Raw genomic sequence first — 24,062 nt, 5'->3', positions numbered from 1 at the left:
CTTTACTAATCTCAATATTTTATGTGAGTCATTTTGTTTTCCTATTAGCTTTTCACCAGTGAATTGTTGTCCTAATTTCCGAATGTCGTTAGTACCCCAAAAATGGAATTTTCTCGTTCATACTAACCTCTGTGCCAGCAAAACAGACCAAACTCTTTCAAGAAAAACAATGCTGTCGGTAGTAAATGTGTGTGCATATGGAGCATTGTGCTTCGTTCCTTGCTTAACAGAAAGATTTTCAGTTGCCATTCCCACGTTTATGTGCCGTTCCAAGCTTGAACACAATGCTGCTTTAAAGCGTGTTGATTATAGTTTCGCATAATAGAGGTCGCTTAGGGCCCAATAATGTTCTAGTTCCTGCATTGTCTTGCATGTGGAAATAATTTTGATGCAAAAGTTATTGTTTTTATGTCAAGCTGTTACACTAAAGCTTTGCTGCAGGCAGTAAAACTCCGAAACCTTTCATTGATATGTAAAAGCTCAATGTTTCTGTAACAATGAGTGCTTAAATGCCTTTTAGTTGTTTTCTCTCTCTGTGCAGTCAGAGAGCTTCAATCGTGGGCTAACATGTGCATAAAGTGCGAACAGCACACAACGTGTATTTGGTCCACCTAATGTGCCATGGATTGTTGGTTTCTATAACTAAAGCATACCATCCTGAGAAAAAGTGCATTTTTCCATCTCAAAACTTGTTAAAATGCAATTTAGTGAATATGGCAAATTTTTAATCTCCGAACAAATAGGACTTTCTGTTAAATTCGTTATTGTAAAGTTATCCATTGTGCATACCACTTTCTAACATAATCTAGCTTATTCTGTCACAAAAGTAGCCTAATTTATTGTTCCTATATTTCACTAATAAAATATTATGAAAGTTACTTACACATATTACAGCAGCTAGTACACGTTTATGGGTGACATTTCCAAATAATTTAGCATTTTCGTTTTGAAACCCATGATCGAGTTCCTCACTAATTTTTCTTGTTGTTATGGATACCTTGTTCAAATTTGTGTTGTTGAAGTCATTGTTGCAAAGGAGCATCACACAATGTGTGTAATTAAGGTATTTATTGAGATGTGTTAAAAACTTGTTGCAGCTTAACATCTCTAAATAAATAAGTATACACTCCTCACAAAAAGTTTGGAATATTATTATATTAGACAGTAGGTGATAGACACTGCCTTGGAACGCAACATCACATGGTATGTGTCTGGTGGACATCTCGACTTTTTGCTGACAAATGCCACCGTGCCTATCACCTATTGCCTAAGATGATAATATTGCAAACTTGTTATGCCTAATGCAGGAATGTACCAAACTTTTCGTGAGGAGTGTATTTTTCTAATTATACATGTAATTCTAGTCTTAATTGTAAAATTGACAGATTATCAACAATTGTGTATGATGATGAATTATTGTTTAATTATATCTTTATGTAAAATAGAGGATGTCTGGTTTACAAATGTAATAAACAAAAATCAACAACTTGAAAGTGCATTAAGATATTTCCTTACAGCTTTCTTCTATCAATACAGTAACTCCAGCTTTTTTAATACTTAATATTCCTCGATGTCTGTTCTGTATTCAATTTCTTTCCATGTGTGGGACACCATTTTAGGCATCACAAATGCATCTTAAATCAGGAAGATCACATACTGGTGTTATGAACATTTGACATTTTACAAATTCTCACGGAAAGAAATCAGGATGAGTAATATCTGGGGTTGTAGGGGCCAAATATCGGAAATTTTGCTCTTGGTTTGCTTGCCCGACATGAAAAGTAAACTTCCTATTTCACACAGGCATACATAGGTGGGAACATTGTCGATTCCTTGAAGTTTATTTTCTTGTCAGAAATGATGTTATGGAAGTGTTGGTGATTTATCCACACCATCCTAACATCCTCCTCAAATTGTTGACAAAGGCCCAATGTATGGTCTCCTTGGCTCTGCAGTGAAACTCCCAAAATGAAAAATTCTCGATAAACCCCTAGGCGATTAAAGCTTCTGCATGGCTGCTGGCACTGAGAGTACCCCCTATTGGAAACAGTGCATGTGCATTCTGACGGTATGAAAAAAAATGGTATTTGTATCGGAAAACTGTAAGCAAATTTTATAAGACAACGTTGTATGGAAATTCCTTAACGGTCACTGCTACCAGAGCGTGGAATGACCTCCCCAACGGCATAAGAAACTCGTCTTCTCTCGGCCAATTCAAATCAAAATTAACAAATCATCTTCTGGAGTCAACTTACCAGTACTGAAAACAGGGAAATAGTATTAAACCTTCGTGTAAACTTGTAGGACCAACACCCACAGACTTTTTCTGTAATTTGATTATGTTTGTTGCGTGTGTGTTTATGTTTTACGTGTATTTTTTTTACTTAGTGTGTGTGTATTTTTGTTTTTATTTTTTATGTTTTTTTTTGCATCTTTCTCTCTTATTTTTTCTTGTGTTTTTCTTTTTTAGGTATCTTAATGTTCTTAGTTTTTTTATATTTAACACACAGTTAGCTATAAAAATCAATTTATAAAAAGTAAAGTAGAGATGGTTAAGTTGAAGAAAAGGCTTGTGCCTTAACTTCGCCATCCAAAACAAGGAATAAATAAATAAGCTGTTAAACTATTAATTTTTGTTTCTTGTAGACTGGACACCCTGAACTGGCCTTTTATGGCATGTCCATTACATTCTTGTTCATGCTATAACGCCTGAGGTTCAGTGTTCAAATTATACTTGGCGTGGTTTTCTATTTTTCAAATTAATTGTGATTTATTTATATTGCGTTTTCTTTAGCTTTGGCTTGGCCAGGTTCTCGTTTAACTAGAACTAATTGAAGTCCATTTTACTAGAAGAGAGCACATTTAATGTAGAATATTGTGCTGGTGGATTTTCTTCAATTTTTATATCTCAATATACTAGAATTTCGTTTATAAGCATTGTATTTTTTAATTTTATTTTTTAAAGGATTTATATATACACACTCCTCACGAAAAGTTTGGAATATTGTTAAATTAGACAATAGGTGATAGACATGGCCTTGGAATGCAACAGCACATGGTATTTGTATGGCGGACGTTCCTGTCTTTTCACCTATTGCCAAACATAATAATATTCAAACCTTGTTGTGCCTAGTGTAACAAAATTCCAAACTTTTTGTGAGGAGTGTATGTGAGGCAATGATAACTTAATGTATTTGGCTTGGAGGAGTCTTCTTATGACATGAACACTTCACGAAGATGGTAGAAAAGGGATACTAAATTAACTAAAGAATACAATGGCTTTTTAATATTCAACCAACACTTTAATTATTTTCTAGGTTCTGCTCCAATCCCTACGACGACAACAGGCCCAACGGTTACAACTGCTTCTGCTGTGATTGCAACAACCACCACTGCCAGCCATCGGGATATAGTCATAACACCCATCGTCGGCCGCAGTCATTCGCCACGAGGCCACAGCCCAACAAGGGAGAGAGAGAGTTATAGGTACACAAAACCAAGTTTTTTCTTCAGCGGATCTTATGATAAATCAAAGAATGACAAATTTCTAGTTATTCAGATCAGTGTTTTCTGTTACAACTAGCAGTTCTATAATTTAGTAATTGTAACTGTAGCGAGTGGTGGAATTATCATTTCCTTTTAGTCATTTATGTACATTGTAACAGTGATTAACAAAGTTATGGATTGCTATTAAAGAAAATAGAAAGAAAATTTTAATCTTCATACGAAATCATGGCAATTTATTTTTTTCTTCCTTTGTTGCATGAATGTGGGACTGGTGCAAAAATTCGAAGTTACAAATGGAAAGGGGCAGTGTATGGTACTTGGAATGTATGAACAATGCAGATCATGTGTACCAGGTGTGGGATAGGAAGGTGAGGAAACTTCCATAAATGAAAGTGGTCGTGCTACATGTGTTTGTAATTAGTCAGAAGGGATACATTAGCATTACAGTAACAAAAGAGGTGAAAGTAGTAGCTTCAGCAACCTGCTGCCAAGGAGTGGGAGGCACTTCAATACCATGCGCCTCACTATGTGTCCTCACACTCGCAGGTATCCTGATCGATGCTGATCTCTGGTTGCTTCGCATCCTCGCTGATTTTACAACGAGAACTGTATTTGCATTGTTTCACACTTGCACCAGCTGCATGTGGCATTCTCTGCCCCCCGCCCCCCAACCAACTAACCACTGAATTAACACTGGCCCACTGCAATTACTCTAGATCACACTGCCACCTAGTGACGTGTCCACATACTATGGGTGCCATGTTCTCCAGGACATAAGATCATATTGTGGTATTATCCTCATCTATGCTTGAGAAAAAAATTAGTTGCCATGACTTATGCCTTGTATGTACGTTTGTTACGAGCATGTTTTACATGACCTATTTTTTTTCCGGGAGTGTGAATTCCAACAGTTGCACGAGTTTAATGCATTAAATGAATTGTGACGATTAGCTGTTAATTAAGTCCTTGGGTGAAACTTGTGAAGTCTGTTATGGCATTGAAAACACTGAGAGGCTGGTTTGCTCCATCAAAATCATCTGCTACTTGCAGACAATACATGTGAATGATTGCTACAGACTGCATTAGCTCAGAAAATATAATACAATTTGAACAGAGAACAATATGAAGCAACATGCAAAAGATGAGTGTACTTGTAGTAACTGTTCTGAAATTTGATTAAAATGAACGAGAACATCTGCAATAGTGTTTATTTCTGCCAGAAGAACTGGTGTCCCACTGAATATTTTGAGTCTGGGCTCAAGTGCAGGCTGGGGAATGGGTGACCCAATGTATATTCCCTTTAATCTAATCTTCAGTCTCACTCCGATTAGCCAAAAGAGATGGTAAAAGAACGTGTTTGTTTATTTACCTTACATATATGACCTCTTTAGGTTTAATGTGTTGATTAGAATAAAATATTATTAAATAATTGATAAAGTAACAAAACACAAAGGTAGACCATCACCAAATTGAAAATCTAGAAGTTCTGGTATGACAGGCCAGAAGAGTGGTCTTCTTCTTTCACTTAAAACAATAGGTAAGGGTCATTTCTTACGTTTGCATCGACTTATTCACTTTCATCTCTTCAGTTGTTATTATTTTATAAATAGGAGAAATATGACACAAAATGTTACAAAAATTAAACCTTCAGCGCACAGTTCATTACTCCAAAACAAATCACATATTTTGGTGCAATATAATGACATTTTGTTATTTAGTGTCGCTTTTCTGTCACTTTTGGCTATTAGTGTGGATGCCATATTGAAGGTGATGTGATCAGGACCATGCTCCAACTGCCTTCACCTCCCTGCAAGTAGCCATTGATCAGAGGTTGGATGTGGCCATCTTGCGAGTCTTCCGTACAGCAATTGAATGCCATGTGGACTGCACCACCATGGTTCTAATACATTTAAGTGTAGGTGCTTGTAGTGCTAATCGAAACATGAAAACTGTGTATTGATACTGATGCATGTTTTTTTCTTTTTGTTTTTTCCTAACTCTGCAGCAGTAACGTAAGCAGTCTTAGCCGTGGGAGCATCACACCAGTGAGCACAGCAGCACCGCCAACTGCTGTCACCACAACCACCTCCCCTTTCAGCAGCGCTGTCTCTAGTCTTCCCTTCACCAAGGCTCCTGTTTGGGGAAGGTGAGTGCTCTATTTACTACAGCAATTGTACCGTAAGGCTCCTGCGTAGCTCCTTTGTGTGGTATGAGAGATCCAAGGATCAGTCGTCAAAATTTCAATTTTGACCCAACTTGAAAGCAATAACACCGGTCTGGAGAGCCAGGTAGAAGCACAAGTGCTGCAACAAGCAGCTTCTTGCCAGCCAGCCTTGTTATCTTGACAAGACGTGACTTACGTTTTTGGATATCAAAATAGTTTTGAGTCTAGCTGTGTGTCCCTGTTATTTCTGCAAAATGGGACACATTCAGGAAACCACCATTTTCATTTGTACTGGCCACCTTTTCAACTGGAAAGAACAATGAATCAGCAAGTTTTGCTGATGTCATTTAGTTCCGTGTCCCAAAGTCTTGCATGCTGCTAACGGCACCAAAAAAAGCGAGAATCTGAGACATTATGTGTTGCCACACCTACTCTAAATATGCAGTTTCCTCCATGGCATGGTTGTAAATGCGAGGGCTATGCCATTACAGGACAGCTGATAATGTTCTCATCCACCTCGTATAGGATGTTGAAGGACTGGTTTGTTATCTTGTGAGGAAATTTGGTTGATGCTTGGAAAAGAAATTTAAAAATATTATTTGATTGGGCTTTTACACAATTTTACTATTGTCTTTTTTAATATTAAAGCAAAATATTACGAACTATTGTTACTGTAACTCCATGGGAATCGTGACTATATATTAGGAATGGGACAGGTTAATTGGTACTCTATCAGCTGATATATGTATATTGGTTGTTGGTAAAATACAGATAATTATACTGAATTTTATGAATGTAAACATATCATCTCCATTCTGTACTTTATTTTAAGTGAATGTCTAAATATACAACTTCTTCCACTTGCAAAAGCTCGGTTCATCCAGTAACGTATATTTATTAAGGAGTTCAATAAACCATTTAGCATTTTATACCAGATCGGTAGAATGGGTATCAGTAAATTTTATATCAAAACTTTATTGGTATCGGCCAAGATTTCATGCCACTGCATCCCTACTAATATGGGAATAAGGAGGTGAAGGAAGCAGCCATGTTATTTATTATTATTATTATTATTTTTTTATCGGTACTCTCATTGGTATCTGCAATTTCATAACCTATATATCCATAGAATATAACGTTGATTGTTTCTTAACTTTTTTGTATTATTATTAACCTTCATTCTGTTTTAGAGTGGCTGTCCATTATTAATTTGAATCTCCTTTTCAGTTCCAGTGGTCCTTTGGTAGCTGCGGGACCACGGTTGTCGCCTGCACCGAACGTCCCACGGCCCACGCCTCCGCCTGTGACGCTAGGGGCCGGTCATCCTCTGCATCCTGCATCCCACCACCCAGCGTACCAACTATCTGGTGCACCACCCCCTGGTCCCCCCGCGCCGCCGCCCCACGGCATGTTCGCACCTCCCCTGCCACCATCGGCTGGGACAAATCCTTTGACTAGCTCGGGGCCACTGCCCCTACCGCCCCCCACTGCCAATCCTAATCCTTTTGCTCCTGAATCGTTATTCCAGTCAAGCAAGTGTGAGTATTTGCTTTTTTGTTTTTCTCTCATGTTAGTATTTAGCTTTTTCCTCTATTATAGTATTGTGATTACAGCCCAGACCAGATTAATCTGTATTAAAGCGACGCAGTTAGCTTGCTGAAAGTGTATAATGGCAAACTGTAAGCTCAAGCTTGCTTGTCTTATCTGGGAGTGTCTTGCAAAGACTTTTCAAAAATGCACCTTGTTGTGAAGAACAATGGCAATGTTCTGAGAAAGAGTCCATTTTCTGGACAGACAAGCTAATCTCAACTGCAACTACAGTAACATGCTGCCACCTAAAAACACTTGATTACAGGCACAGGTGGAGGAATTTAACTGTATAATATTAAATTACTGTTAATTTAATATTACTTATATATAATAGTAATTATAAAGGTTATGTTGTTGAGAAAAGTGAAACCACAATTCTTTATTTTTAAAAATAAATTTGGCAAGGTTTCAAGAACTAAAACAAAACCAATATAATAATTACTGTACTTATATAATTTATGTAATGCAATACAGCATCATTTTCGAGAAGACGACATGTGCAGTCAGAAGGAAATGGCCATTCTTAGGACTAATTGGAAACAACTTACTGTTTTTCTATTTTTACCATTTGGCATCACATTTCTGCCACTTTTTGACTATTAGTAGAGGCACATAATTTTGGTAAATAAAAAAGCAAAATTTCGGTACAAAAACTGAGTCAATTTCGGGTTCAAAGGCTGTAAATGAAGTAAAATATCGGTGTTATAGCGGTGAAAAATTGGATGAAAAGTGGTATATGAAAAGACATTTTGGTTTTAAAATTGTGAATGTAATCCTAAATTTCATTTAAAAACTGCACTTATTCCACAGAATTAACATTTCACTTCTAATAGCACATTTATGTAGTTATCAGAGTATTAAGTTTATTTCTGTGTAAAGGAGTCCATTTTTGCTTCTCCAATATTAACAGCAGTATTAATAAATTTTCTGGGAATTGCATAACTCTCAGGATAATTCAGACCTCGGAAGGTGTTGCATCGGTGAATAAACCCTGAATTTCATGTTGAAGAGTTAATTTCGCTTTTTTCAGTTCATTTCGCATTATTTCCTTACAAAACATGGTCACAAAATGCAACTCACACCTTTCAAAAACATGAAAAATTAACACTACAATGTGTTTTTTCAAATTTCGTTATTTTGTCAAAAACTAAATATGCATGCCCCTAACTATTAGCAGTGATGATAATATGAAATTGATGAAGAAACACTCGCAAAGAACACTCATGCCCAGGCCAGGACTTGATCTGGGAACTTGTGAGATCGAAAGTTGATCGCTTGAGATGCTCGGCCACTGAGTGCCATGTATTGTCTCTTGATTGTCACTATCATCTGGCTCGTTCCCGAAAATGTAGTTGAGTTGGCGATTTTTAGCGTGTATTGTAATTATAGCATAACAGTGACCATTTTTTCTTAAAAGTAAAAAAAAGTAAAGTAAAGTTCTCCCCTGTGCATAGCACCTCGCCATGAAGGCGTATAGGGGGTGTGGGGGTAACGCCCCACATTTTCTTGATCCGGTCGTGAGTGGAGGTGATGTGATCAGCATCACGCCCCTGACCGCCTTTACCCCCCAGGGTTTCCCCCAAGTACCCATGTTATTCGACGCTGGGTGGGCGCCGGGGCCGCTTCCACCGTTAGAAAAGTTCCCGGATTTGAACCGGCCGGGGATCGAACCCGGGACCTTGAGCATGGTAGTCAGACGCTTTACCGACTGAGCCACCGCGGCCACATTTTTTCTTAACGATTTTTAATTTGATTGCGCTGCTACAGAACCTCTGCATATGTGGCAACATATATATATATATATATATATATATATATATATATATATATATATATATATATATATATATATATATATATACAGGGTTAGTCAAAAGTATCGGGACAGGCCAGTAATAACGAGACGCGTGGACGGAGAAATATCACATGTTGCAAGTGGATATTGGCGTGGAAACTGCATTGAATGGGGGTGTGGCCATCATGGCAGCCATCTTGGATTCCGCCATATTGGATATCACAGAATATTTTCAAATGGAAAGGGGTATGTATGACACATCAATTTAGGCTAGAATCGTCCCACAAACAACAATCCGAACTCATTTTGGACCTATCGACATTCGTGGAAGAGATAGGGTGTGATACGTTTGACTGCAAAAAATGAGATTTTTCTGAAAGAGACGCGTGGACGGAAGAATATCACATGTTGCAATGGGTGTTGGTGCGGAAACTGCAATAAATGGGGATGTGATCATCATGGCAGCCATCTTGGATTCCGCCATATTGGATATCACAGAACATTTTCAAATGGAAAGGGGTATGTATGACAGATCAATTTAGGTTAGAATCGTCCCACAAACGACAATCCGAACTCATTTTGGACCTATCGCCAGTCGTGGAAAAGATAGGGTGTGCTACGTTTGACTGCAAAAAATGAGATTTGTCTGAAAGAATTGTTACTGTATTACTGTGGCTAACTGTACACTGCAAATTACAGAGAGCATGAATAAGAAAACATGACATTGACTTACAGAATGCTTCAAAGCCAGTGCTCGAACTGTTTCCCGTCGACTGTCTGACAATATGCCAACTGATTGTAAAAACTGCAAAGTGCACGTTGTAGCAGCATATCCCGAGAAAGTCCTCTTCTTTCCTCCACAATGCTATTCCGTAGATTATTCAGTGAGTGTGGTTTGGTGCGATACACTTTGTCCTTCATGTGCCCCCATAAAGTAATCCATTGGTGATAGATCGGGAAATCTGTTTTCCTCAGTATCCCCAGGCAAATGCCGGAATGGTACCTTAATTCGAGGCCCTGACTTCTACTTCTCTTCGTTTCTTCCCTTCCTGGCTCTAGTGCATTTCCCGGGTTGTTTTGATAGTATGTTGAAAACAACATAATATCACTAATTACCGAATTAAATAATGCCAGTCCAAACAATCCTTGTTTACAACAGAATAACATACTCTTTTGTAACTAACAATCTGATTCGACGAATTAAGAGCATCAGGTAGGTATTTGTTTTTCTTTCCCTTCCAAGGGCAGCAATAACAGTGTTCGTCTGAATATGGACTCTACCTGTACACATCCCTTGTAAATTGTAGTCAACTTCCTCGAAGGTCAGTTGCATTTGTTATCATCCTTGCGAACGTTCTGCATGTCGCTCATGTTGGTGAGTGTTGTGCCAACGGAAGGAGATTTGTGTCCGTGTCAGTGGTGAAGATGGAGCTCAGTGAACGAGAACGTATTAAGTTATTAATGATGCGTGGCTATGGAGATCGCAAGCGATCGTATACCAAGGTGTGACAGTTATTTAATGCTACATTCCCTGAACGTAACCCAATCTCGAAGTCAATCTTCGAAAAAACCATTCGACGTTTTGCAGCAAGTGGATGTGTTAAAGACCGTGTGCGATCAGGAAGGCTGAAATCGTGTAGCAACGAAGCAGTTTCTTTGGATGTGTTACAATCTTCTGTGGAAAATCCGCATACATCGACAACCAGCGTTGCCAACACGCTGGACATTTCCCAGAGTTCAGTGCAACGAATTTTAATGCGCAGTAAGTTTAAACCCTACAAAGTGAGTTTAGTGCACGAACTGACGGAAGATGACTTTGATCGCCGTATTGAACTTCGCGAACTAATGATGCAAAATATCGATAACGATAGTATTCACGTCAATGACATTGTATTATCTGATGAACCGACATTTACAGTATGTTAAACGGGCAGGTAAACCGACATAACTGGCACTATTGGAGCGATGAAAACCCGCATTGGATGATGGAACATCATACCCAATATCCACAGAAACTGAATGTTTGGCTAGGAATGATGCGAGGCATCACCCTTGGCCCTTTCTTCATTGACGGCAATCTGACAGGTGAGAAGTATTTGACAATGCTTCGTGAAGAGATTGTCCCTGCCACCCAAGTGCCAAACAGGACTTTAATCGTGTTCGGTTCCAACAGGATGGAGCACCGCCACACTATGGACGGGATGTTCGACAAAACTTTCCACAACGATGGATTGGAAGTCGAGGTATGATCGAATGGCCTGCAAGATCTCCCGATCTATCATCCCTGGATTACTTTCTATGGCGGCACATGTAGGACAAAGTGTATCGCACCAAATCACACTCACTGAATAATCTACGGAATAGCATTGTGGAGGAAAGAAGAGGACTTTCTCGGGATATGCTGCTACAACGTGCACTTTGCAGTTTTTACAATCGGTTGGCATATTGTCAGACAGTGGACGGGAAACAGTTCGAGCACTTGCTTTGAAGCATTCTGTAAGTCAATGTCATGTTTTCTTATTCATGCTCTCTGTAATTTGCAGTGTACAGTTAGCCACAGTAATACAGTAACAATTCTTTCAGACAAATCTCATTTTTTGCAGTCAAACGTAGCACACCCTATCTTTTCCACGACTGGCGATAGGTCCAAAATGAGTTCGGATTGTCGTTTGTGGGACGATTCTAACCTAAATTGATATGTCATACATACCCCTTTCCATTTGAAAATGTTCTGTGATATCCAATATGGCGGAATCCAAGATGGCTGCCATGATGGTCACATCCCCATTTATTGCAGTTTCCGCACCAACACCCATTGCAACATGTGATATTCCTCCGTCCACGTGTCTCTTTCAGAAAAATCTCATTTTTTGCAGTCAAACGTATCACACCCTATCTCTTCCACGAATGTTGATAGGTCCAAAATGAGTTCGGATTGTTGTTTGTGGGACGATTCTAGCCTAAATTGATGTGTCATACATACCCCTTTCCATTTGAAAATATTCTGTGATTTCCAATATGGCGGAATCCAAGATGGCTGCCATGATGGCCACACCCCCATTCAATGCAGTTTCCACACCAATATCCACTTGCAACATGTGATATTCCTCCGTCCACGCGTCTCGTTATTACTGGCCTGTCCCGATACTTTTGACTAACCCTGTGTATATATATATATATATATATATGTTGCCACATATGCAGAGGTTCTGTAGCAGCGCAATCAAATTAGGGTGTCATTTTAATGGCGCCCACGGACCACGGAAACGTATAGAGGACATCAAAACAAACAACTTTTCTCAGTAACATTTTTCTCGTTGGTGCATCATTTCGGCGCTACAGTCGTTCGAAAAAGCCCGTTTTGCCGCCTGAATGCTGGCAACCACACACAACATTTGATTGCATTTGTGACGTCATATCCCGTCGTGAAGCGATGCGTTACAGGGTTGCTAGGAACACACATATTCTGTGAAAAATGACATAGCTACAATCAGCCACATTATGTACCGTAAAACAAAACGAGAAAACACGTTCTGTAACCTAACAGGAAGTAAACAAACGATACGAAAAAGAAAATAGAATTCAAGTGGAAGTGGTCATATCGAATTTTGTATCAGCTTACATGTCAAATATTTGCAAATCTAGTTACCAAGTTGGCATCTACAATTTAGTCTATCCACTTCGTCCTTCTGATACTAGTTGTCTGTGACACGCTGAACAGATGACAAAATAGAAATGAAAGAACTCAAAATTCCAAAGATAAGCAACACATAATATAATGTATATTCAGGGCATTATGAGGCAGGTGACAAAAATGGTTGAAAATACAGGGATATAAATAGTAGTAAAACACACTCTCCGACGACTGTGTTTATCTACGCACCGGATACACATGTAATAGTTTGCAACTCTGAACCGGGCAGTATATTCGCTACTGATTCATCATTAGATTGTTACTGTGGTTGTACGTGTTTTAGCCGTAATGTAACAACGTGAACCTCGGATACTTCCGTTATCAGCACAAAAGTACCACAAGGCATCTGGACACAAACCTGTAGATATCAACCTTGCAACGATATTTGCAAATATAATTGACATGTAGCTGGGCGTAAACAGCCAAATGTAAGTTGCAAGTACAATACAATTTATTGTTGATGATATTATTTGACATGTAGGCCGAGTTAAAATCGGATAATGACACTTCATTTTGAATACGTTTTTTACCATTTCTCATATCGTTGGTTTACTTCCCCCTTCTTCTGAGATGACTGCTGAACTTCTGGCTGGTAGGCTATGATGTTCGGTTTACTGGACGCGTTTCTCGCTTCGTTTTACAGCTAATAATGTGGTTGGTAGTTTGTCATTTTTCACAAAATTTGTGTGATCCTTGCAACCCTACCGTGCGCTGTTTCGCCACAGGAAATGACGTCACAGATACGATCAAATGTTGTGTTGGGTTGCCAGCATCCAGGCGGCAAAACGGTCTTTTTTGATCGGCTGTAGCGTCGAATTGACGCACCAACGTGAAAAATGTCACTGAGAAAAGTTGTTTGTTTTGATGTCCTCTACACGAATCTGTGGTCCGTGGGCGCCATTAAAATGACACCCTGTATATATATATAGTACACAAACATTTTCCCGAAAGTCTTAGAGAAAATTGAAGATTTGCAATAATGAACTAGTGTGTTCTCTGGATTGCTGCCGCATCTCTCAAGTATTGTGCTAACACACTAAATATATTGCATTGCAACTTTAGTATATCAGTCTATTAGAACATGCCTAAACATATTTCTGGATACATCAGTGTGTTCACCAACCAAGAAATTGTGGAAAAGTTAAAGAATATTCAAAAGCATGGAAAAGTAGGGAGATATTTTCCATTTATGCCATGTGTTGACAATAAAATTATTTGCCATTTTGGTGACGAAGCATGTTAAGTTGTAGAGTTTCTTGTATCCAAGTCCTGGACTCAAGCGTAGCTGTTCTTCGTGAAGTTTCTACATATATTTGATCTAATTTTCACTTATTCTTATCATTATGATTGCTAAATAACAAAATACAATAAAATTACTCTTTGTCCAGAGCAAGAATGAAGTCAGGATAAACAAGAGGCTGTGACTTGCGAGTTTGTTCATTGTTTATAATATAAGAGGTGGAAGAGTTACATTAAATAACCAAACTAGAAATAAGAGTATACTTGTTAAAACACTAAAATCACACACTAACAGCACGATAAAAACACTTCGGAGTTCTTCCGAGCTTTCGACTCCTTCACGGAGTCATCTTCAGGGCTGGTGAAGGAGTCGAAAGCTTGGAAGAACTCCGAAGTGTTTTTTATCGTGCTGTTAGTGTGTGATTTTAGTGTTTTAACAAATATATTGCCGGCATGTGACGTAAGAAGTTTTCTACAATCAATAAAAGAGTATACTTGTTGATAATTGAAAGGTACAGTGCTGTTTACGCTTTGCAACAAGTTTGAGTTGTTAATCATGCATAGGAATGCCACACATTCCACATTCAAGATGCAGGTGGTTTCATTTCTGCGTTTGTCTTCCAGATCAAGCAGCAGACTTGCTAAGAAGAGAATTGGACAATAGGTTCCTCGCCTCCCAAGACAGGTCCCTTAATGTGGGACCACCCCCTTATTTACGGACTGAAATGCATCATCACCAGCACCAACACACCCACGTACATCAGCACACGGCGCCTCTGTTGCCTCCTCCTCTCGGCCCAGTGCCGAACCCTGCCAACTCCTTGTTTCCTCCACCATTGGTAAGTGCTAGTTTTGTTGAAAACAGAATTTGTTTTCTGGTTCTACTCTAATTAGGAGTTGGATGGTTCTGTAAATGGTGTGACGAAAATTGTTAACACTTTAAAAATAGAATTAAATAATGACTAGGTTAGAGAAAACAAAAAAGTGCTTATTCCAATATTTTCACCACTTTTTGTATTGTAAGAACTAAGTAAATGCGCATCGTACTATTTACTGTTTCAAAAGTTCCTGGCGTGATTTTTTTTTCCATATCTGGATGATTGTTTTTTCACATTTGGAATAAGCAATAGTAAAGAGTAACATTTCAAAGCAGTTTTCAACACGTCAGCACTTTTAATACACGACCATTCAAAATTTCCAGACTGTACAGCAGCCTCAAAATGAGAAAATAATTTCCCGAGATCAGAATTGTAATAGGATTTTCTTCCTAATGCCAACATTGAGATCCTGCATCCCCTAGTAAGTTGAAATGTGTCAATTTTCCTGTCACTTGCAGTGAAAAATCAAATTAGCTTTCAATTACTTTGCATGAGAATCTGTGTACTATTTGAGATTGTATTCTAATTTTTTAAGATTTTTCTTTAGAATATAGTGTAGTTGGCTGTTACCTTAACGGAACAAACTAGGTTTTGTGATTTGTATTGTGAATATAACAAGAAGTGCTCGAAGGAAGCTAATTTTACCTGCTTTATTTTTTAGACGTTGGGAAGGGGGAGTGAATCCCCCCAAACCCCCTCTCAGCACACTCATGGTAAAGTCTCGCGTATAAGCTGTAAAGGTCATATTTGGTCTGCCAAGTTCTGCTCTCAAGACCATAAGTCATTGCAATTCAGAACTTAAGTGCTGCACCCTGTGGGGTATGATTACCATAAAATGGTATGAGCCAAGGGGCCATGGTGGGTGCCGTGGCCTCGATAGGTCATGGGAAAAAAATTGAGAAATTTTGGAAAAGCTAGGGAAATTGAGTGACTTTTTGCGCTTGCAAGGATTGGGAACTGAAAACACATTTCAATTTTTTTCCATAACTGGTTTCTGTTTTCTTGGAGGGAGAAATATTTTATTTTATTTGATTCTCTTGAGTAACATGCAAAGTTGAAGACATAACACTTATTTATTAGTATATTAACTTATTATAGAATGGTTTGGAAAGTTAACTGAAAAGGTACCTTAAAAATCTAGAAAAGTAGGTGACTTGGGTTTTACAAAAATGAGTGGGAACTTTGGGTATTGATTCCATCATCATGAATGATCTACCAAAATTCAAGTTAATGCAACACATTTGACCATTATTAATATTCTCTATTTGTGTATGATCTGAGTTGAAAATTTTTGTAACCTTTGCGTATAAATGCACTTCCAGAGCTGACTGTTTGTTTCCTTTTTCCAGTTTAAAGATATACCAAAACTCGGAGGAGTAGATTCTCCATTTTATAGACAAAATTTGGGTCTCGCAGGATACCCGGGATATTCTCCTTTGCTGCATCCGCCTAGTCTGGCTGGGTCGACGCCGTTCAACCCACCCAACCATTTAGCAACTTTTACACCAAAGGTAAGAGCAGCAGTCTGAGAACTGACTTTATTGCAGGTGTGAAAATGTTGTATTTGCACGTTGTCTCTGTATAAAAGATGCTCCTGTATTTGTTTGTACAAATGTCCATTATTTGCTACCTATGACATTCTCTGATAATTAGATTTGCACTTCAAGATTGGCCTGTCTCGTGAACTCCTCTTTTAAAAATGGTTATCTCCTTGAAGGACAGTTAGCAGAAAGGTTCTGGTTGAGCATGCAAGAATCCAATGAATAGCAGACAATACCTTCACCTTCATTCCAAGGGGAGGAATGAAAACATGAGAGTTCCTGCGTCAGTGTTTACCATTTGTAGTGTGAATACATTGACCAGGCTACAGCCTGGACTTGGCCAGCGAAATACATGGAGTGTAGGAGGTGGCAGAATTCAGCACCTTCCGTGACGTTCGGTTTGGCGACATCATGCTTGTTCTCCGGTCACGTGGAAGAATGCTCAAGTGCCTTCCTAGTTGGTGCTTCTTGTAAGAGAATTGTACCAGTGTTTCAAATTTTAAATAATAGATGTCACCACAGTGGATCAGAGTCACTAGCTTCTTATCTGGGAAATCATGTTAATATACCATGACATTTTTCGGAACTAACTGTTCCGACTAACACATGAATCTGATTGCACCAGCCAGAACTTATAAATATTGAGCCCAAATACGAGGGCCACTATTTATATTTTGAGCCTTGGCAACACTGATTGAAGTTAAGCGCGATTTGACATTTGCACCGAATCGTCTGGCATTATTGACCATTGAAGTTAGGCGCGATTTGACATTTGCACCGAATCGTCTGGCATTATTGACCATAACGTACTTCAAATGTTTTGTCAATAGCTTGATTTGTGTTGTTTATGTTGCCTTGGAGATTGCGCGACAACAATAAAATGGAATTAACTCGTGAACATTTTCGTGCGATGATTTTTTACGATTTTCGACGTGGATTATCAAGACACGAGTGCATCGATCAACTTACTTCCACATTTGGCGATGAAGCCCCATCCTTTGCCACTGTGAAATGCTGGTATAACGAATTTAATCGTGGCTGCCATTCGCTCACCGACGAGATTCGCGAAGGTCATCCAAAATCAGTTGTTGTTCAAGAAAACATTGATGCTGTGCAAAACCTAATACTGCAGGATTATGTCATGTGACATACTGTGAGATTGAGGCAACCATAGGCATTAGTTCCACCAGCATATATAAAATATTACATGATCATTTATCTGTGAGAAAGGTATGTTCTCGTTGGATCCCACACAATTTGACAAAAACTCAAAAAGACGCTCGCGTCAATTGGTGCAAACAAATGCTCAATAAATACAATCGTGGTGCTTCAAAAGACGTATATAAGATTGTAACAGGTGACGAGTCATGGATATATGCATATGAGCCGGAACGTAAACAGCAGTCGACTGTATGGGTGTTTCAAGATGAACCCAATCCAACAAAAGTTGTTCGCGCTCGAAGCACATCGAAACAAATGGTTGCCTGTTTTTTCGGGAAAACTGGTCATGTGGCAACTGTGCCTTTAGAGGAACGTAGAACGGTCAACTCTGAATGGTACACAACAATTTGTTTGCCAGAGGTCTTCGGTCAAATACGGAAAACAAACAAACGCCGTCGGATCATTCTTCATCAAGACAATGCCAGCTGTCACACATCTCGTCTAACAACCGACTTTAAGAACAGTCAAAAAATCGAATTGATGGGTCATCCGCCGTACAGTCCTGATTTGGCACCCAATGACTTCTTCTTGTTCCCGAATGTCAAGAATAAATTGCGTGGACAACGATTTTCGTCGGCGGAAGACGCCGTTGATGCGTTCAAAAACCATATTATGGAGGTGTCTCAAGAAGATTGGAAAAACTGCTTTGACAAATGGTTCGAACGAATGCAAAAGTGTATTGACCATAAAGGAGAATACTTTGAAAAACAATAAAGCAGTTTTCAATGCCAAATTCCTGTTTTTTCATTGTTAGGCTCAAAATATAAATAGTGACCCCCGTAGCAGTAAGGAAATGTGAAAAGTGCCCCTGAGCCTCAGTTTTTAAAATTAAATGTAATGTTGTAACTTTATCATATCTTGTGAGTGAACAATCTAATATTGTCTGTTGGATAAAAATGCAAGTATTATACATAATTAAGTTAATAAGTAGAAGATATTTTGCATATTATTCGTTTATTTTAACTTTTTGATTTACTTATCTTTTCTATTGAGTTCCACCCTTGACACCAAAAAACAATTAATTTCTCCTTTAACTGTTAATTTCCCTATCAGCTCCACTAAAATTTTAAAAAGTCAATTAACTTCTCTCTTTGTCTTAAGTAATTTATATTTCGTAATTTGACAATTCACAGGAATTAAAATAAACTTCTTATTAAGTGAAGAGGCAATGTTTTGTCTGTCCCACCTGCGACACAAAATTGCTCACTTGTAGCTATAAATCTGGGAAAGTATTTTAAGGGTGGTTATGTTTAATCAACAGTGTTATGTTTCATATTTCATTGCACAGAAACCGTAAGAAAAATGTTGCTTAAGTATCAGTAGAACAGTTACTTTCATATAAAAAATGTAGTCCGTGACAATGGAATGTCCTAGTACTTTATTTCAAGCTCGCTTCTCAATGTCAGATTAAACAAGCTACTTGGCAGACTTTGGTCCTTCAAGTGAGATCTACCTTAGCTAATATCTATTGGTATTTTACTTGAATTTGATTGGTTCATTGCTAAGTATGTCCTAACCATTTGCTGGTTTGTGCAATAAAATCCCCCCTTGATTATGTTGATGATCAAGATGTACAGTCATGGACACTTCTGGGTTGCAACACAAATGAGAGCCTTACAATGAAACGTATTCTGAAAATTTGACTTGGTTTACCACATCAATTCTTATTTACTGTATATATTTATAATATATTAATTATATATTATAGAAATAAAACATCAATGCAGGCATGCAAGTAAAACCAAAAGAAAAGTCTGACAACTTCAAATTTTTCAGGAATTTTCTGTATATTGTGTGAAAAAAAATTCATTTACTGGCGGTAAACCAGGTAACATGGGAGAATCGCCTCTGCAATCCAGAAGTGTTGTTAAATGTACTAGCACAATTCTGCTGCTACCACAAAGAATTAAAAGAATAAGAAATTATTTACTAAAGGAAATTCCAGACATGTTTTTTCCTTCTCCAGAATGTAGAATATCAGTAGCTTTTAAATAATATTGAGGTATTTTGGAAAAAGTAGTTTCCTTCACAACCCAGAGCACTTTTGTTTGGGAGGATGATCTTTGACTGTTTCAATGCCTCAACTACAATATTCCCAGAACAGTGCTGGTGTACTTGCAGAGGAAGATGTGTGATATATATATATCTCAGTTGCGAGACTAATGGCAAAGTGTCTCCTTCTTTGTGTGGCGAAGTGTCACATCAAATTTTGGGTGGAGAAACTCCTCCCACTGGTACTGCAACTGCCACATTCACATGATCCGGAACCTGCAGGCTTCCGACTACTGTTAGGATGGGGCTCCAGGGTGAATGTTGCCCAACAATCGAGTACATCAAACGAATGCAATGACTTAGTTTCCAGCAAGGGCAGGATCTTTAGAAATAGTGTCTCTGTGGAAAGACGTACCGCAGGAATACTTAATTGGTTTGTGTTTTGTGGATGAATTCTGGAAATTTTTTGTAGCGTATTTACACAAAAAAGGCAAACTGGAAACAAATTTTGTTAGTGGTATTGTTTCTTTAATTTCTGTTTTTACTTGACTTCTACATATTTGTGGCTATTTTTACATATTTGTGGCTATTTTACATTAAAGAAAACAACAACATATCATCCCTCTCCTATTTCTCCATCACTTGCAATAACCAAAGGTGAAGAATTTCTTTAATATATTTTCAAACAAAACCCTTGAGGCTACAAAATAATACCCATTGCAGTAACATGTGCATGAATGTGCCCCTCTATGCTTTCATGCTAATACTTTGTTTTAATTTACATTGTGGAAATTGTTAAGCAGGTGGTGTATGACTACTAATTGTTTTTTTCATAGTTTATGTTTCGCATTAACATAATAACTGTTGGGTTTGCTATTGTAATAATAATAATAATAATAATAATATTTGCATGTATTTGTTTTTATTTGCTTTTTAGTAACAAATTCTCTCTCTGTTCGCAGATGGCTGATCCTTCCAAACCTAAACCAATGGTAGGTGTCGTAATTTAATTCCCTCTTACCTTGTGTGGTTGTTTTTTACTCTAGAAACCAGAGCTTTTAGACCTTGGTAGATTTTTAGTTTTAATTACAATGTGTATTTCCATGTTATTACAGTGGATCCTCGATTTTATATTTTCCCATATTATGCATCCAACAGGGTGGCTACTCTTCGGCAATTCCTTGAATTCTGGGAATTTGCATGAATTTTTCTCTGACATTAAAAATTTGGAACTTTATTAATCTTAATCGCATTGAATTTATACATATTTATAAATGCCCCGAGTCCTGGACCGTGGCCATGAGGTCCGAGGCATCATGCTTTGGGCTCTAGCTACGGGAGTGGTTCGAGTCTCCTGGGAGAAGCGTAACCACTTTTCTCCTGAGGTTTCGGCCTGTGTAAGGAACCGTTGGCCACCCACCATCGTGAGGAAGTTCGGGAGCTACAAATGAGAGCGTAACCCAGTCACGGAAATCTACGACGACGACTGGGGGTTCATCGTGTTGACCACATGTCACCCCGTAACAGGTTGCATGATCTCCCACCTTGGCAGGTGGGAGAGAGGCCGGAACTCAGTAGGTATGCTGTGCCCTGAGGCAAGAAAGCTGCGTGGAAAATCAAACAGAATTCTCTCAGTCCATTAACTTTGTTGGTGTCTTTTGCAGAACAATATATCTGACAAACAAAAGATTATTGCAAGATACTTTGAAGTTGATTAGTTAAATTAACAATTTTTTGTAGATTAGTATATTCCCTTACATTTGTAACGTGTTTGAGTTTCGGTTTGAAGTCCACTTTTATGCACAGATAGGCTAATTGCAACTGGATCTACAGTTTAAAGTGGAATCCGACCAACTATGTCCCTCCACTGGATATTGAACCTGGACCCATTTGCGACTTTTGTTTGTAGATGTATTTTGAGTCTGAGTATGTGGAATGGCAAATGTAAACTCTGGACCTTAAATTAAATATTTTAATTGTATTAGAATTTTTGGATACATTGGAATCACATGGACCGTTATATTGCTAAGATATTTGTGTGTATGTGTGTGGGTGATGGGGGGGCCGTAATACGTAAGGTTGAAATAGGGAAAACATTTGCTTGTACCCTTGAATTTTTGGAAAGTTCACCGTGAAAACCGGGAATTATACTTGAATTTTATCATGGTCCAAGATTGGCCACCCTGATCCAGTCTTTATGGTCCCAATAGCACACAAATGTTTTTCCTGTATTTTAAGGTATTTTTTCACCTGAGTCGCCTGAAAAACATAAAATCGAGGTTTCATTGTATAGATTTTTACTTGAGTAGATAGTTGTTAATGAAAAAGTAATAAAAAATGGAAGAATACTGTGTTCTTTTTTTATGAATGTTACAAATTATGCTGAACCTATTAATATGAACTAGTTAACATTAGTGATTAATTGTATAATTATTTAATATGTGGAGTTCCGACATAACCAAATGGTTAGCATTTCTGCCCTTGGTGCAAGCAGTACTGGATTTGATTCCCAGTTGGTGCACTCAGAATTTGAGTGTTGATGAGGGCAATTGGGGTGTTACTTGAAAGCAGTAGCAGTATCCTACAGCAGCAAAGGGAGTTGATGTACTGACCACGCTTTACTAAATAAAAAGTCTTCTTGTAGACCTAGGTCCAGAATCAGGCAAGACTAAGCCGGAATATGAACTACCGAAAGGCACCCATGTTGGGAGTTGGACCAGGACTAGTGTCACATTTCTTGCTGCAATTGTTCCTCTAGGGTGCACTTTTGTATTTTAGTGAAGACTTAGCAACTGCCTTTTATCAGCTTGTGACTTGATATGGTTACTTGCGTGCACAACTGTGAGATAGGGCATTCAAGGGGTCTCTGGTTAGATCCTTGGTGGAGGCATATTGCACAGTGCTTTTAAAATTGTAGGTCCAATCCCGATTAGCCTATTTGAGCATAAATTGACTTAAAATAACTGAATTTTGACAAAAGTGTGGTATAGCATTGGCTTGCCCCGAGCCCTTCATGCAGTGGAGATATCGGAATGCTTATCTTTTGAAGTTGTTCATCCTGTACATGCATTGTGTGTTAGTTTTCACTCAATCTTCAAGATTAAGCAGATATTGCATGGAGAGATTTTATTCTATTTGCAGAAAAATGGACGGTGGAACGCTATGCACGTACGGATCGCCTGGGAAATCTACCACCACCAACAGAAGCAGCAAGCAGAAGCCAAAGCTGGGGCCGCAGGGCTGGGACCAACTGCAGGTCCAGGGAAGACTGGTGCCACGGCGGCAGATCTCCTGCGGCCTCCGAACCACTTGTTCCCAGCTCTAGCACGTCCACCAGATCTTCCTCCGTTCACGTCCACTTTGATCGGGGGCCCTTCGGCCGGAGGAAGCCACAGGGCCCCCTTCGATACGGGTCCACATCACAGTAGCTTCCTCAATCCTCCTGGAACCCATATGGGTAAGTAGATTCCCTGCTAGTGAAGATTTTAGAATGACAACGTAGGCGTGCGCAAACCCTCTGATTAAGGGGGGTAGAAGCCTTGATGAAAGTTCAGTTGGAGAAAAATAAAACTCATTCCATCTCACCGTTTTATTGTATTGATGGGCACTAAACAGGGCTGTGTGTCTGGACCCACCGAAAATCCTTCAATTATGAGAATTTCAGCAAAAGTTTTATGTTCCCCTCCCCCTTGATTTTCCTTCTTTTGTGGTTGACTGATTTACATAAAAACAGGATTTCGTACAGCAGATTCAAAACAACTACACATAATTTATTAATTTTCAATGTGTGACCATTTTATTCTGCGACCACAAAGGTGTAAGGAACACAACTAGGCTAACGAATAAAATGTGTCTCTTAATAACAAGTAATTTGCTGGAGAACGAAGTGAGATAGTTTAATTACATAGGAAATAAACCCCCTGTAGTTGCTTGGAACTTTCGTCGGCTTGAAAATACTTTATTTTTTTTAAAGAGAATCCTATTGCTTAATAACGGTAACAAGATAAATTTCTAAGTGAGAGTATTAGAGGGGCGACTGCCCCCTCTTGCCACCCCATGCACATGCCTATGAATGACAACTGTAAAACTCTAGAGGAAAGTAGCTGATCCTAAAAGGTTTTAACTGTACAACTTTCAATGAAAGAGGCAGGGAAGATTACCTGTGATATGCATGCAGAAGTGAGGGAAATTCTAGTAGTCAAGGGGTTTACGAATTCACGGGGAGCAACGAGTATTGTCAGCATTAGATGTCACTCTCCCCTTCGAGGTCCCATGTGTCTGTAAAGACCTTTTCAAAAAAATATTGTTTTTAAAAAAAACACTGTATTGGAAAATGTGAAAAATTGCAAGCTTAAAATTCCTTCAAGAGCTTTCAAGCGAATGTTCACGTAGTTTCCTCTCACTATTCCTAGATATCTGCTACAGAAATAGGCTTATAGGC

General features: G+C 38.6%; 1 protein-coding gene across 3 annotated transcripts in view; it reads left to right on the top strand.

The window, feature by feature from the left end:
- Positions 1-24,062, top strand: part of tay (tay bridge kinase) — a 624,643-nt gene that overhangs the window by 594,432 nt on the left and 6,149 nt on the right. For 2 of the 3 annotated variants that reach the window (XM_083123369.1, XM_083123367.1), the window contains 7 exons: positions 3,318-3,486; positions 5,513-5,653; positions 6,899-7,209; positions 14,614-14,828; positions 16,217-16,378; positions 20,584-20,613; positions 22,763-23,078. In XM_083123369.1, the coding sequence (XP_082979495.1) occupies positions 3,318-3,486; positions 5,513-5,653; positions 6,899-7,209; positions 14,614-14,828; positions 16,217-16,378; positions 20,584-20,613; positions 22,763-23,078 (1,344 nt within the window). The remainder of the gene's footprint in view (positions 1-3,317; positions 3,487-5,512; positions 5,654-6,898; positions 7,210-14,613; positions 14,829-16,216; positions 16,379-20,583; positions 20,614-22,762; positions 23,079-24,062) is intronic. The other variant, XM_083123368.1, reaches the window with a different exon arrangement.

The sequence above is a fragment of the Lepisma saccharinum genome, chromosome 6 (assembly GCF_977018435.1).
Source record: "Lepisma saccharinum chromosome 6, izLepSacc3.1, whole genome shotgun sequence".
Taxonomy (NCBI): domain Eukaryota; kingdom Metazoa; phylum Arthropoda; class Insecta; order Zygentoma; family Lepismatidae; genus Lepisma; species Lepisma saccharinum.
This window is presented reverse-complemented; position numbering and strand designations above follow the sequence as displayed.